The sequence below is a fragment of the Solanum tuberosum genome, unplaced genomic scaffold (genome assembly GCF_000226075.1).
Source record: "Solanum tuberosum cultivar DM 1-3 516 R44 unplaced genomic scaffold, SolTub_3.0 scf00346, whole genome shotgun sequence".
Lineage (NCBI taxonomy): Eukaryota > Viridiplantae > Streptophyta > Magnoliopsida > Solanales > Solanaceae > Solanum > Solanum tuberosum.
In genome coordinates, this window is record NW_006239265.1 from 628,430 (window position 1) to 641,728 (window position 13,299).

The 13,299-nt window shown below is 34.8% G+C and overlaps 1 protein-coding gene across 2 annotated transcripts; it reads right to left on the reverse strand.

The window, feature by feature from the left end:
• Positions 1–8,236: 8,236 nt before the first annotated feature.
• On the reverse strand, positions 8,237–11,284 carry LOC107063359 (zinc finger BED domain-containing protein RICESLEEPER 2-like). Of its 2 annotated transcripts, none has more exons than XM_015315158.1 (3): positions 10,923–11,284; positions 8,685–10,599; positions 8,237–8,615 (listed from the first exon to the last, which is right to left on the reverse strand). In XM_015315158.1, the coding sequence occupies exons 2-3, from the start codon at positions 10,591–10,593 to the stop codon at positions 8,524–8,526; spliced, it is 2,001 nt and encodes a 666-aa protein (XP_015170644.1). In that variant the 5' UTR covers positions 10,594–10,599; positions 10,923–11,284; the 3' UTR covers positions 8,237–8,523. The 2 variants fall into 2 exon arrangements, with proteins under 2 accessions (XP_015170644.1, XP_015170643.1); XM_015315157.1 differs by having other exon boundaries at positions 8,685–10,606.
• Between the last annotated feature and the right edge of the window lie 2,015 nt (positions 11,285–13,299).

A 13,299-nucleotide genomic window follows, 5' to 3' on the forward strand; every position in this document is an offset into this window, starting at 1 on the left:
GTTCGTGGGATTGCGGTGGCAAACTCTACTTCTATTCTCCTTTTTCTGGTTTCCTGGATCTCTTGTCTGAGCCGCTGTAATTTCATCCTCAAATCCTCCTCAGTTAGCTCTATGTCGATACCCTTCCCTTTTTCCATCTTAGCAGCAATTTTACCTTTCCTGAGATGATAGAGTAATACTTCAGGATTTGATAGTAAGATTTTATTTCTGGCTGAGAAACTTATGACTAATGGAATTTTGGTCGGAAATTTGGTAGTGACTTGTATTTGGTATTGGGGAATTTTTTAGAAAATTTCCGAAAAGAAGTAGGCTAAAAATATCCTCATTCAAAGCAACATATCACACAAACAGTTAAGTCACACAAATATCGCGTCCTAAACATGCATGTGACCCTTTTATGCTCAGGGTAGGCCTAGCGATTTGAAGGATGTATTGCGCTTTTTGAAACAAATTGTTGCGTCCCCTAAAATAAGATTCATAAACAATAGAGAATTCATTACAAAGTTAAGCAAAGGGATACATCTTTTAGGGAATGGATAAACTGCAAATACAAGAACATCAATCCCACGCAGGGGAATAAGATAACTAAAATGCTAAAGGACCTGCTCCTCCTCTTGCTTTTTCCACTTCTTCACGAATGAGGAACTTGCTGGTTATCACATGCGGCTCAGCGAACACAGCTTTGGAAGACATCGACACGCCCTTGAGGGTGTTAAGCTGATCATCCAAGTTCAAGTCCAAACGTATCAGACAGGCTCTCGCGTCAGCTACCTCTTGCGTGGCAAAGGTTAGTGCCCTTTGGCTTTCATATTCTCGATGCTAGAACTCTTGTTCCCTACGCTGAAACTCTTGCTCTCTTCGGTCCCATTCCTGCTGAAAATGATAGGCTTGGATTTGGAGCCTTACCTGGACATCTTCAATTTGTAGGTATTCTTGCTCTCTACGTTGAAACTCTTGCTCTCTTCGGTCCCATTCCTACTGAAAATGGTAGGCTTGGATTTGGAGCCTTACCTGGACATCTTCAATTTGTCAGCCCGTGCGTGGCGTCGGGTCAAGTGTACCACACAGATCATCCTGCAACCATTTTTTGTATTCATCCACATACCCGGCTTAATATCTATTTTATGCCATGCTCTCTTTTAAGTTGATCCGTCCAGCCCATTCTTGACAAATATCCTTAGCGTAAGGTATCTTGTCGCACCCGTTGTAGTCAAAGACGTAGCGGCTAGTGTCTCCTTTGAAAGGTAGAATCTGTCTTCCACCGAATTGTCGCATTACCCTGCTAGGATTGTAAGGTCGTACCCCTCTAATGCCAGGAAGGATTAGGAAATGACACTTAGCCCCTGAATAACTATTTTTCTGACATGAAACCTTGAAACATCCATTGTACATTTCCATCTTTTATGTCGTGGAAGACTTTAGCCCATGCTTCTCTAGTGTTGTGGATCTTGAACCTGTTGTTGCTCAAATGAAACTCGTAATGGTCGAGGTGGCTTTCTTTTTGTGGTTCGGCCAATTTTTGTTTCTGAGTCTCATATGTCTTCACTAGATGTTTAGACATCCACCACTTTAGTAAAATATTACAACCTTGAAAAAATGGAAACCCATTTTTGCATTGACCCAAAGATCGGTAGATATCGGCCAAAATGATCGGGGCTAGGTTGAAGTATTTCTTGACTTGTCCTTTCTTACCAACACCCTCGAAGATAGCGTGTGTAACCATGACAACCCGAGTATCGATTTCATTCCCTTCGCCTTGAGGGAATACCATCGTCCCTAAGAGGCATACGACAAATGCTAGAGTTTGAGTCTGACCCCAACTACAGTAACTGTGGAACTCATTTGGAAAATTCTTATAATAATTCTCGTGACCCCATCGTTCATAGAATTTCACAAATGGAATACTCGGATTGTCTAGCCAGTCTACATTTAGCAATAACAACATGTTTTTCAGTTCTATGCTGGTTGGCTTATCTGGTAGCAAAATGTGATAATTTGGATGTTTTTTCCTTTTCTGGCACATTCCGACATTGTCTAGGCAATCTCTGATTTCTTCATCAATTGGTGTCATTTCAACATCTCCGAAGCGAAACACCATCCTCTCATCATCCCAAAATCGAGTGACCACCTCAATGAACTTAGGCCAAACTTTGAAATTCATTATCGACGGGAGATGACCCAAATGAATGGAAAATTCTCTTTTCTGATATGCATTGAGATTGTACCACCATACACGAAGGAGGTTTGGCATCCCGGTGACCATTTTTAAACTCAAGTGTTGCTTGGCCATCTACAAAAACATACAAAGAATTAGATACCCCCCAAACCCAAGACACAACAATTTGTCACACAACGTATACATCCTTCAAACACGTAAGTATGAACGTCCGTTCGGGCCGTGGGCCCTTTGGACTCAAGGGGGTCTTTCTAATGGACCCGACACGCCTTGAGTATTGGGTCATCTTAGGCCAATGCGCTAAATTTCAGGGATTTGGTCTTGCTCTATCCTAGTATGACTTAAGAGTGAGTTTTCTTTAAAGTGGATTGGTGACCCAAGCGGACTACATGGGCTGGGACAATTAACGACTGTTGACTATCCAGTAGCCAACTACATTCGCCTAGTATGACTTAAGAGTGAGTTTTCTTTAAAGTGGATTGGTGACCCAAGCGGACTACATGGGCTGGGACAATTAACGACTGTTGACTATCCAGTAGCCAACTACATTCGTCAGGGTGCCCCGAGAACAATCTGGTTAACGAACGACTGCAGCCCACATAATCGTCCTTTGAGTGAAAAATAAAAAAAAACGTCGTTTGACGGAATATGTTATGCCATGAATGCAACAGTTTATAGTAATTTAAGCATGTTAAGCACAAATAAACAATTTAGCAATTAATAATAATTAGTCAAATAGTCAAATCTTATGGTTAGATCTTAATTAAGTCCCCAACAGAGTCGTCATTTCTGTTGTGCTGTAATTTAACTATTTCTAGAAAAATCACTTTTTGAAATGTTCTAAGTATAAAACAATTTGAGAAAAATACTTAGAAAAGAGTCGCCACTTAATTTTTTAAAGAAATTAAGAAAACTTATAATTTTCAAAGATTTAAACAAAAAAAAAATCATTTGAAAATACCAAAAAAAAAGGTTCGGGGTTCAATTTACACTTCGAGAAAGGTTTAAACATTCGAAGTGCCTGCTAACATGCGGTTGACCTGCGACTTGACTAAATATATTTTGACTATTTTTAGAAAAAAAATGATTTAAAATAATAACTTAAAATATTCGATTAACTTGAGAAAATAATTAAAAGAACAATTTTTAATTTTTAAGAAAATTGGAACTTAATTGTGACAACTTGGTCAATTAAGATTTTAACAAAAATTAGAGTAATTAAGATTTAATTGAATCATTTTAGAAAATAATAATTTGAACTTAAACCATTTAAAATTGGTTGAAGAGTAAATTGGGTTAAATTATTATTATTATTATTTTTTGACAAAATAGCTAAGGAAAGGAAAACACTTTAATTATTTTTAAGTTTATTCAAGAAAATTGTCTAGCTTAAATAATTTTTTTAAAAATGCATAAAAATATGTTTTAAGTGAAGAAGCACCGAAGAACATTTTTTTCTTTTTGAACAAAAGATTCAACTTACTTAAAGTGATAAAAATTTGACCAACTACTTGCTTGATTAATAAATCGACACAAAAGAAAGAAATTTATTGAAAATGAATCAACACAAAGAAAATAACTCCTCTTTTGGGGAATCTAATTAAGTTAATTAAAATAAATTAAGGTTAGAGATAAATGAAGTTAGTCAGACATAATCAAAATAATTAGGAGAGTAAAAGAGAATGAAATTGGGCCTTTTTTGGGCCAATTTCGCTACAAGCTTTTGGGTTTTCACTCAATCCCGTTTTTGTATACATTGACTGTATATCAGTGTATATAGGCGTGTATATCAGCTCTTTCCATGTATCCCCTGCTTCCAAACACCTGTATTTCGCCTTAGCCTTGTATTTTTGCGTTTTTGAGCTGTATACAATATGTATACAACCCATTTCTTGGGCTTTGAACATTTATGAACTAATTTCCAGCACTACTTTGGGCCTTCGGGATCTGTAACGGCTTCCAAATAAATAGGAGGGTTGACTCGAGAAAAGGGTAAAATTGAGCCTTTACGGCTCATCTTGAAGATGTAAGAGAGAGGTCCACCATAGACTCGGAAGGGGTGAGTTCATACAAAAGAAAACAAAAGCAAAGTAAGCAACATATGGCTAAAGGAATATGAATTTGAACATAATTTTCAACCAAATTAAACACGAGAGGGATTAACAAAACTAGTGACCATTTTAATAAAATGGGTAACACACTATTTAATGCACATACCCAGGCAATAATTTGTTCCTTTTAGCCAAAATGAAGAAAATGATGCAAAATGCAGTGAACTAACTATGTTGTAAAAAAAAACGTGAATGGGGGTAGCACCGTTCGGAGCGAAGGTGGTAAACATCAAGACACGGATTTAAGAAAAATAAAACACCTATGAATTGAATGAAGAGAAAACCAATGGGTATTTGATTTTAGAAAGGCTTAAACACTACTTAGGTATTTGAATAAGATGACTATTATCCAAGATCTAGCCATGACAAATAATACCAAATATTAACCACAAATCTAAGGCTTCACACCAAAGCAAGGAAAGATAAAATTTCAACAGAAACCATAAACATTTTATGCTAAAAAATGTATGATCTTTAAGCATGGATAAGGAAGCGAATTAACACTAGCAACTCTAACCAAGGAATAGAAAAATAAAGTAAAAATAGCATGTTTGTTCTAAGTGTGAAAATCGTAGCAACTCATATATAAGAGACATATGGAACAAAGCATTAACAATCATTGCTTGGCACATTCGAACGAGCCCGACGAGCGTCATATGAACACCAGCACTTCGAAAATAAAATAAAACAATGTGCTACAAATAGGTATGAACTAGAGATGGCCATGGGCTAATTTTATTCCAAATTATCCTTTAGGAATCTGCCAAATGCAAGATATATATATGATCAATACATGATGTGAAATACGTGAGTGGAAATCTTTTAAACTGGATATGGACAGATTTTGAACATGCTTCAAAGAATGGAAACCATGTATCCGCAAGAAGTTAAAGATGCAACAACATAATTCGTTTGGCGCCCTCCAAACATATAACAGGACAACAAACATTATTTCAACAATGAGAATAAGACAGTAACATGGCGCTTAATAAATAAATAGATTAAACCTTGAAGCAAACATCACAACCACGAGTCCGAGAATACCCCCACAGACTCGAATGACATTAGCTAATCTCGGAAACGAAATATGCATCACTAATTTCAGAGAAAAGAAAGACATCGCCAAGACTCAAACAAATCAAATACGGGTATCTTCGGAATACTACATCATTTCTACACTCTGAACTCAAAGTGAACAAAAGGGATACGAGTTATTTACCTTTTAAGAAGCAGAGAACCGAGACAACGAGCAGGGGAGCGATTTCCACGATTCTCCTACCACACTAGTTCAGACTCGAGCAGACCAAAGGAAACAAATAAAATTGAAACCAAGTGACCTTTTGTAAGCTGATTTCATATGTGAAATATTGCCCTCAAAATCCAGTCTTTTTCTTCCATCCCCTCTAATCACTGAGGGAGAGAACTATATATAGGGAAAAAATGGAGCAACTTTTGGGGGTGGAGGGGGTGAATCCGTTGGAAAATTTCAAAAGAAAATTTGAATTTTCCTCTGCTCCATTCGAGATCAACAATGAAGGGGGATGGAAAAATTAGTGACTTCCGCGAAAAGGGGACGACGAAGTGATCGATGTTGAGACTTCTAGGGTATGGATTTTGCAGGGTAGTTGGACGAGATTTTCGGGTTTGCAGCGCGATTTTCGCTGGGATTTCGTCTGGCGTCGGGTTCTGCGAAGAAGAAGAGTAACAAGGGTGGGGTCTTCTGGTTTTGCACGCTGCTTTCTGAAGGTTAACATTTGCTGGGTTTTCTTTGAATTGGATTGGGCCGGGTCTGAGGGGAAAAGGGTTGGGTCAGCTGGGAATTAATTTGAATTGGATTGGAAGAATGGAATTTGAAAAATAAAAATGAGATAGGCTGTTGGAATGTATGAGGAAAATGGGCATTGAATTGGAATTAGGCTGATGAATGGGCCCAATTTTGAGTTTTAGATGGGTTTGAGGTGTTGGCAAAAATGATAGTTAAACAAATGACCAAATGAATTTAAATTGTAGCCAAATGAAATTTAGTTAAATTCGGCCAACTCTCAATCAAGATGAATTTAAACAAAATTAATTAACGAGCTTCTTAAATTTAACGAAATAAAACAATTAATTACTTGTAAACAAATTTATTCAAAAAATATAATCATAACTTAAACTAATCAACAAATACTTAATTAAAGCAACAAAACAAAAAACAAAAAAAAAAAATCTTTTTGAGATGATTTTCGAATATTCTTAAAATATACTAATTATATACATAATTATATAAAACACACATATTATTTAAAAATTATAAAAATGACACAACTATTTAAAATAACTTGCAAACTATATTATTTTTCTTTGGAAATTTTATAAACTAATTATTTTAAATCGTTTGAAATTGGAGAAGCTTGAAATGATTAATTTATATTGTGGAGGGTCAAAATTGGGTGTCAACACCATCTTTCTGGTTTGAATTGTAAGCAGTCTTCTCCCCACACTTCCTACAGAGTATAGAGATAGGATGATGTCCGAACCAGCTGGAACGTAAGTTCCACCTGGAAGGATGTCATCAGATGTCACGTACCTCACGATTCTGGGAAAGAAGGAAATAAACGTAGTGTTTCTAGCAATGTTGCGTGAAGATAGACCAAACGATTGATTTCTTCGTATGATAATGGCTCTTCTATCCATTCTTGTGTCTCTTCTCCGCAAGGTGACTCAATAGAATTTGTGACCTAAAACCAAATTATACACGTAATAAGAAGGTATTCAACTTATTTCATATTAAACTTTATGTACTAAAGAGACAAAATACTTACTTTCAAATATATGGATCCACCAAACAAGATGACCAGAATTAGTTAATTCAAGTAATAAACTGAGTTAGAAATTGGAAACTGAAATCATCAAAAGTAAATACATGTAATTAAGAAAGAAATTTATGATAATTTACTTGTTCCAACAGCCTTAACCGAAAATTATATATATATATATATATATATATATATAAATAAAATTCTGTTAATATTTTAGGCAGGGGTTGAAGTTGGTAGCCTTAATTAAAGTTGCGGGTTAGGCAGCACCCAATGTTTGGCTCAAAACTTGTAGTATTTGTATTTAAAAAAATGTTTATTTATATATATAAAAATAATTTATTCAGAACTCAATAAACAAAAAGGATTAAGGTTCAGAATCCATACCACAAGACAAAAAGAATGGCTTTACCTTTGAGCCGTCCCTGTCTTTTCCCCTGTTTTTCTTTTTTCATCGACGATCTTTTTTTCAACATGGGAATTGTTCATAACGAGCCAAAAAAAACCAACTAGCAGATGTAGCAACAGAGTCATGACCCCCTAATAATATATCAACAATTGTGCTCATGATATCAGAGCTAGATAAAATGTGTCCTAGTCCATTGACTTTCACTTTCTTCATCAACGTCCATAATAAATCATCATCGTCAAACGTTTCATCATTTCTATTATTACGTTCTTCCAGTGCTTCAGTTATGTAATTGTTCAATATTTGTAGGCTTTTCTTTAGGCTTTGTTCCGATCCAATCGAGAAAAATCTCATTAAAATTCAACACGAAATTGGGGTAGAACAATCTTTTAAAAAAAGGTTTAATAGTTGTATCTATAGGGACGTAAATGGGGCGGGTTAGGGCAGGTTAGGGCAGGGGAAGCCTTGACCTATTAACATTTTGACCCGCCCTACCCTGCCCCATTTAACATCTTTCAAATAGATTGCCCTGCCCCTCCCCGCCCCGTTAAGCCCTGCCCTACCCTGCCCCATTTACAACAACAATCGGGACATTATACAGGTACTGCCACACATCTTGAAATTCACTAGAAGAGTACTCATTTTTCAACACCTAAAAAGTACTTCCAGAGCACTATTTATTATTCTATTGTCAAAGAGCTTCCAGATGGCCCTTATGTACATAATAATAGGATTGTGCAGGGAAAGTAGAATATGCAATTCCATTAACATGTATGACTGGAGCTACTTCAAGTCTATACAAATATGTTCAATTGTTTATCCTTCATACACTGTTTGGGTCCTTTCCCAGCAAACTACCCAAACTAAATATTGTTTCAAAGTTTGATTGTGGACATCTTAAAATATACAGGAAACCAGATGCCATTCTTGCTAAGAAACTAATGTAGTTGAAAAGTGACTTATAGAAATGGAATAAAGTTTCTCCTCTTCATCTCGTCGACAAAACTTGACTCCACATTTTCCTCTTCATCAATCAACATTGGGCATGAAACTGATCTCAGGCTCTTCCTCTTCATCAATCAACGTTGGACATGACACATTATCGATGGTTGAAGTCAAACCTAAAAAGAAAATTATAATACTTATAAGAATTGAATAACTAATAAGATAACAATGAAAAAATTGCATACCATTTATTTCATTCCATAACCATGTGCGAGCACACATTAGAGCTTCCAAAGTAGTAGGATGCAATCTACTACGATGCGGACTAATCAACCTCCCACTAGTGCTAAATGCTGATTCAGAAGCAACAGTAGACACAGGAATGGCTAAGAGATCACGAGCCATCTTTTGCAAAGTAGGAAATTTCAATCCATTTGTCTTCCACCAACTCAAGTTATCAAATGATGGAGTCCGGGGTAGCAAGCTTTCTTCTAAATATAAATCCAACTCTGATTTTTTCTCCATAGTAGCTCGACTCGAAGCAACAAATCTATCAAAGCTCGATAGTCGATCACCTTCAATAAGATTAGCGACTTCACTAGAGCTACATGCTTCAAATGACCCCCTTGGAGAAGATAGTCTACTATTATAATCATGAAAGAGATCATAACAATGAGATCGAATTTCTTGAATTTTAGTTGAAGCATCTTTACCATAAATTTGTGGAAGAAAGAACTCTACCAACTTCATCTTATATCTTGGATCAAAGATTGCAGCTATACCCATCATAACATGCACATCATCCCAATATTTTTGAAATTTCAATAACATTGCAAACGCCATAGAGCTAATCAAAGGATTAAAGCTTTTCGCCCAATCTTCCAACTCCATCTTAATTTCACAAACTTTTGTAAAGTATTGACTGGAAGTTGGATATTGAGTACCTGAAAATTGTTCAGTGATATGATAAAAGAGTTTGAGCTTCCCACAAACATCTTCTGCATGACTCCATTGCTCTTCCGTTGGATACGACTTATAGTTTGAGTCAGTTAGACTCAATTTCTTAAACACTTCTTTGTATTCTAAGGCTGTTCTCAACATTAGATATGTTGAATTCCAACGGGTAGGACAATCATACTCCAAATTCTTCTTACAAGAACAACGTAGCAGACGTGCAGCTTCTTCAAATCTCTCAATTCTACCGGCTGATCCAATCCAATACAAGACACTATCACGTATTTTGCCAATACTTTCTCCTATCACCTTTAACCCTTCTTGGACAATCAGATTTAAGATATGTGCGGCACAACGCACATGAAACATTTGACCATCCAATAACAAATCTCTTTTATTAAGTTTCTCATCCAATAAGGTTCTCATCATTGCATTGTTAGTACTAGAATTATCAACTGTGATAGTTGATATTCTCCGTTCAAGATTCCAATCAAACAAACAATTAACCAAAGCACTACATAATGCATCTTTATCATGTGGAGCGGGAACATAAACAAACCTAAAAATATGACTTTGAATACTCCATGAATCATCAATAAAATGTCCAGTAATAGCCATGAATCCTTTTTTGTTGCTATTTGAAGTCCACATATCGGTTGTTATTGCAACTCTACTCGTGACTTTATCCAACAAACTAGCAGTTTTTGATTTCAAATTGTCAAAAATTTTCAGTATGTCATTTTTTATCGTATTTCTTGAAACCATTTTAAACATAGGTTGGAGACTCGCAACAAAGTTCCTAAATCCCACATGATCAACTATAGAGAGTGGATACTCGTGTAAGATAATGGCATGTGCAAGTTGTTTACGTGAAACATCTTGATCAAAATAGTGTCCTTCATCATCACCCTCTATATCACCCTCACCTCTTGGCTTTTTAGCACACTTACGTAAATGATCCCACATAGACGTCGTCCCACAATTTTTTGCATTTTTATATTGAGATTTGCAATACTTACACTGACCATACGGAACACCATCAACATATACCAACTTGAAATGCTTCCATGCTTTAGAATATCTCTTTCTTTTTCCCGGTACAACAACTTCATCAATTTGTGAAGGCCTCGGACTATCAGCCTCTAAGGAAATAACATTAGAAGATGAAGCAGGCAGATTCTCATCATTTTGAGATGTCATGATTGCCTACAGCCTATTACGAAAACAGGAAAAAGAGGTTAGGTTTCCAATATATATTTTTCACAAATACATCAAGTTCTATAATAGTGTAACTGATAAACTTGAAAATATAGAGTTCATCAGTACAATGGAATCATAATTTTCAAAATAATGCCTAACCAGAAGAATCACTATTCTAAAGAAATTTGTATTGTCTATGTAATTAGTTGTTTTGCACTAGTAGCAAACAAAGAACATAGATTCCAGCTAGAAAATTATACACATTCAAACAAATGAAAAAGCACTTCAAATCCAACTGATAAATCACAGTTCTATGAGAGAAATAGTACCTGAAAATGAAATTATAACACCAATTGAAGATACGAAGAAATCTGAAAGAATAGTCTTAAAAAAACAACGATTCAATCATGATTTGTAGCATCGAAATCGAAGCCCAGATGGAGAATGGAGATGAGAATTGAGAGAGATGAAATTTGAGGAAGAGAGCCGCTACTTTCATTCTTTGAAGTAGGGCGCAGGTGATTAAGATTTAAGCGGGTCACTCCTTTTTAATCCGGCCCATTTTTAAATTTGGACTTACCCTGCCCTACCCTAACCCATTAGGATTTATCAAAAAAAATATTTTGCCCTGCCCTAACCTAACCTGCCCCGTTAACATATTTCCCTGCCCTACCCTATTAAGAGTGTAACCTGCCCCGCCCTATCCTGCCCCGCCCCAATTGCCACCCCTATGTATCTATGGCTAGTGCAACTAATTCGTCCTCAGGTGTTACTTGAGTGTTTAAAGTTTTCAATTTTTTGCCTAGAGCAAGTCCAAAAATGTTATCAGTGCCAAAACGAATCATTAAGTCTTGCAAGTCTACTGAAATGTTTTGTTTTGTAGCCTTGTCTAAAATAGGCAATAAACCATTTTTTATTGTAGGGTTCACCCAATTATATAGTGCTGGAATAAGTTTCAATTTTGATAATTCTGGAACCATTATTTTCCTTTGCAAAATCCACTCTTTACCTTCAACATGAGATATACTTGTTGGAGGAACAATAATATGGTTACACGCTCACATTATAAGAAAATAATTTTGTTATCATAATAATTAATTAGTTGAGTTACCATCTAAGAAACAAAACTCAATTCAATGATGATGAATATTTATCGAGTATCAAGAAGTTAATTACGTACCTTGACTCCCTCTAACGTGGTCGCGAAATGTGTGTTTCCAAGTTGGACCTTTAGGATAATTATTAAAGCTAGTTCGAAGAATATGTTCGAAAGTTTTTGGATGACATGTAACAGTAGTAAAAGTTTGTCTCCAATTATGAAAAAAAGGGATACAAATACCATAAGTCTGATACGTGCCTAATGTTGCACTTGCAAAGAGTTGATCTATGGTCCATTCATGGATTCTTTCTTTGTTAAATAGCATTTGTGGAATACAACCTACTAATGGCCATGTCTTTGGACCTTTTAATTTTCCAAATACTAACCAAAACCAAACAAAATGAAATATAGTTACGCTTACTATAGTGAATAATATGATCGAAAAAAGTTTCATTATATTAAAAAAAAATTGTGATGAAAGAGTGTAGTACATTGGGTTTATATACAATCTATCGAGTTTGCCAACTTGATAAAATATCTTTACATTATATTTTGTTTCATATAAAGAGCAATAAGAAATTAATGACTCAATTTATTATAGAAGTAGTGGAGAGATAGAGCTGCTTTAATGTGCCTACTTTATTATGCTGATTTTTTAAGAATGTATAGTTTCATAAGGTCATTCAAGTTAAAGGGTAAAAAGGTCATTTAACTTTTTACGGACAATAAGGTCATTCAAGTTTTTCATTAGCCTAGTAATTTTTTTCAATTTGCATAATCCAAAGGTAATGGCCATTGCTATTCAACATTTATTAATCTAAAAAAAAACACTTAATTAGGTTTTTTTTTGGTAAAACTTATTCGTGGTGTATACACCAATCCAATACATGCATGTCATGTGTTTGAATTTATAGTTCATTTTATTTCACCTTAATTAATTAATGTGTGTTTTACTTCATTAAATCACCCAACCATAAAAATTGTATAAATCTGATGTATACATCATGTGTGGACAAATTTTTATTAAGTTCTTAGCTCTATAACGTTATCGACACGGTTCACCGTGAACATTTATTAATTTATTATTTAGTTGTAAATGGGAAGGGAAAGGTGTATACATTTATTAATTGTAATAATTTATCATCCAATAGGATTTAATTTATCATACTTATTTAGTTCCAAATCAACACTTAATAGCGGTTACTAAAGTTTTTAGTGATGAAGAGCTATATGATCATTCAACTTTTAAAAGATGGAACGGAGGGAGTAATATTTATGTATTAAATAATTTATTTTCTAGATTTAATTATAAAGAGTGATGAAATAATTAGAAAGATTTAAATTTCATTCTTAAGTGTAAATCGTAAAATTGGTAATTTAGTGATTAACAATATGGCATTTGAAATAAATGACATAACTAGTATATTTTACATTTGTTTCAAATGTCATTGTTTTAGTGACATTTTGCATCAAATATAACAAGTGTCATTGTTTTAGTGATATTTTGTATCAAATATAATTGTTTTACGATATTTTGCACCAAATGGCGTTGTTTTTATGATATTTTGCATCAACTATATATATATATATATATATATATATATATA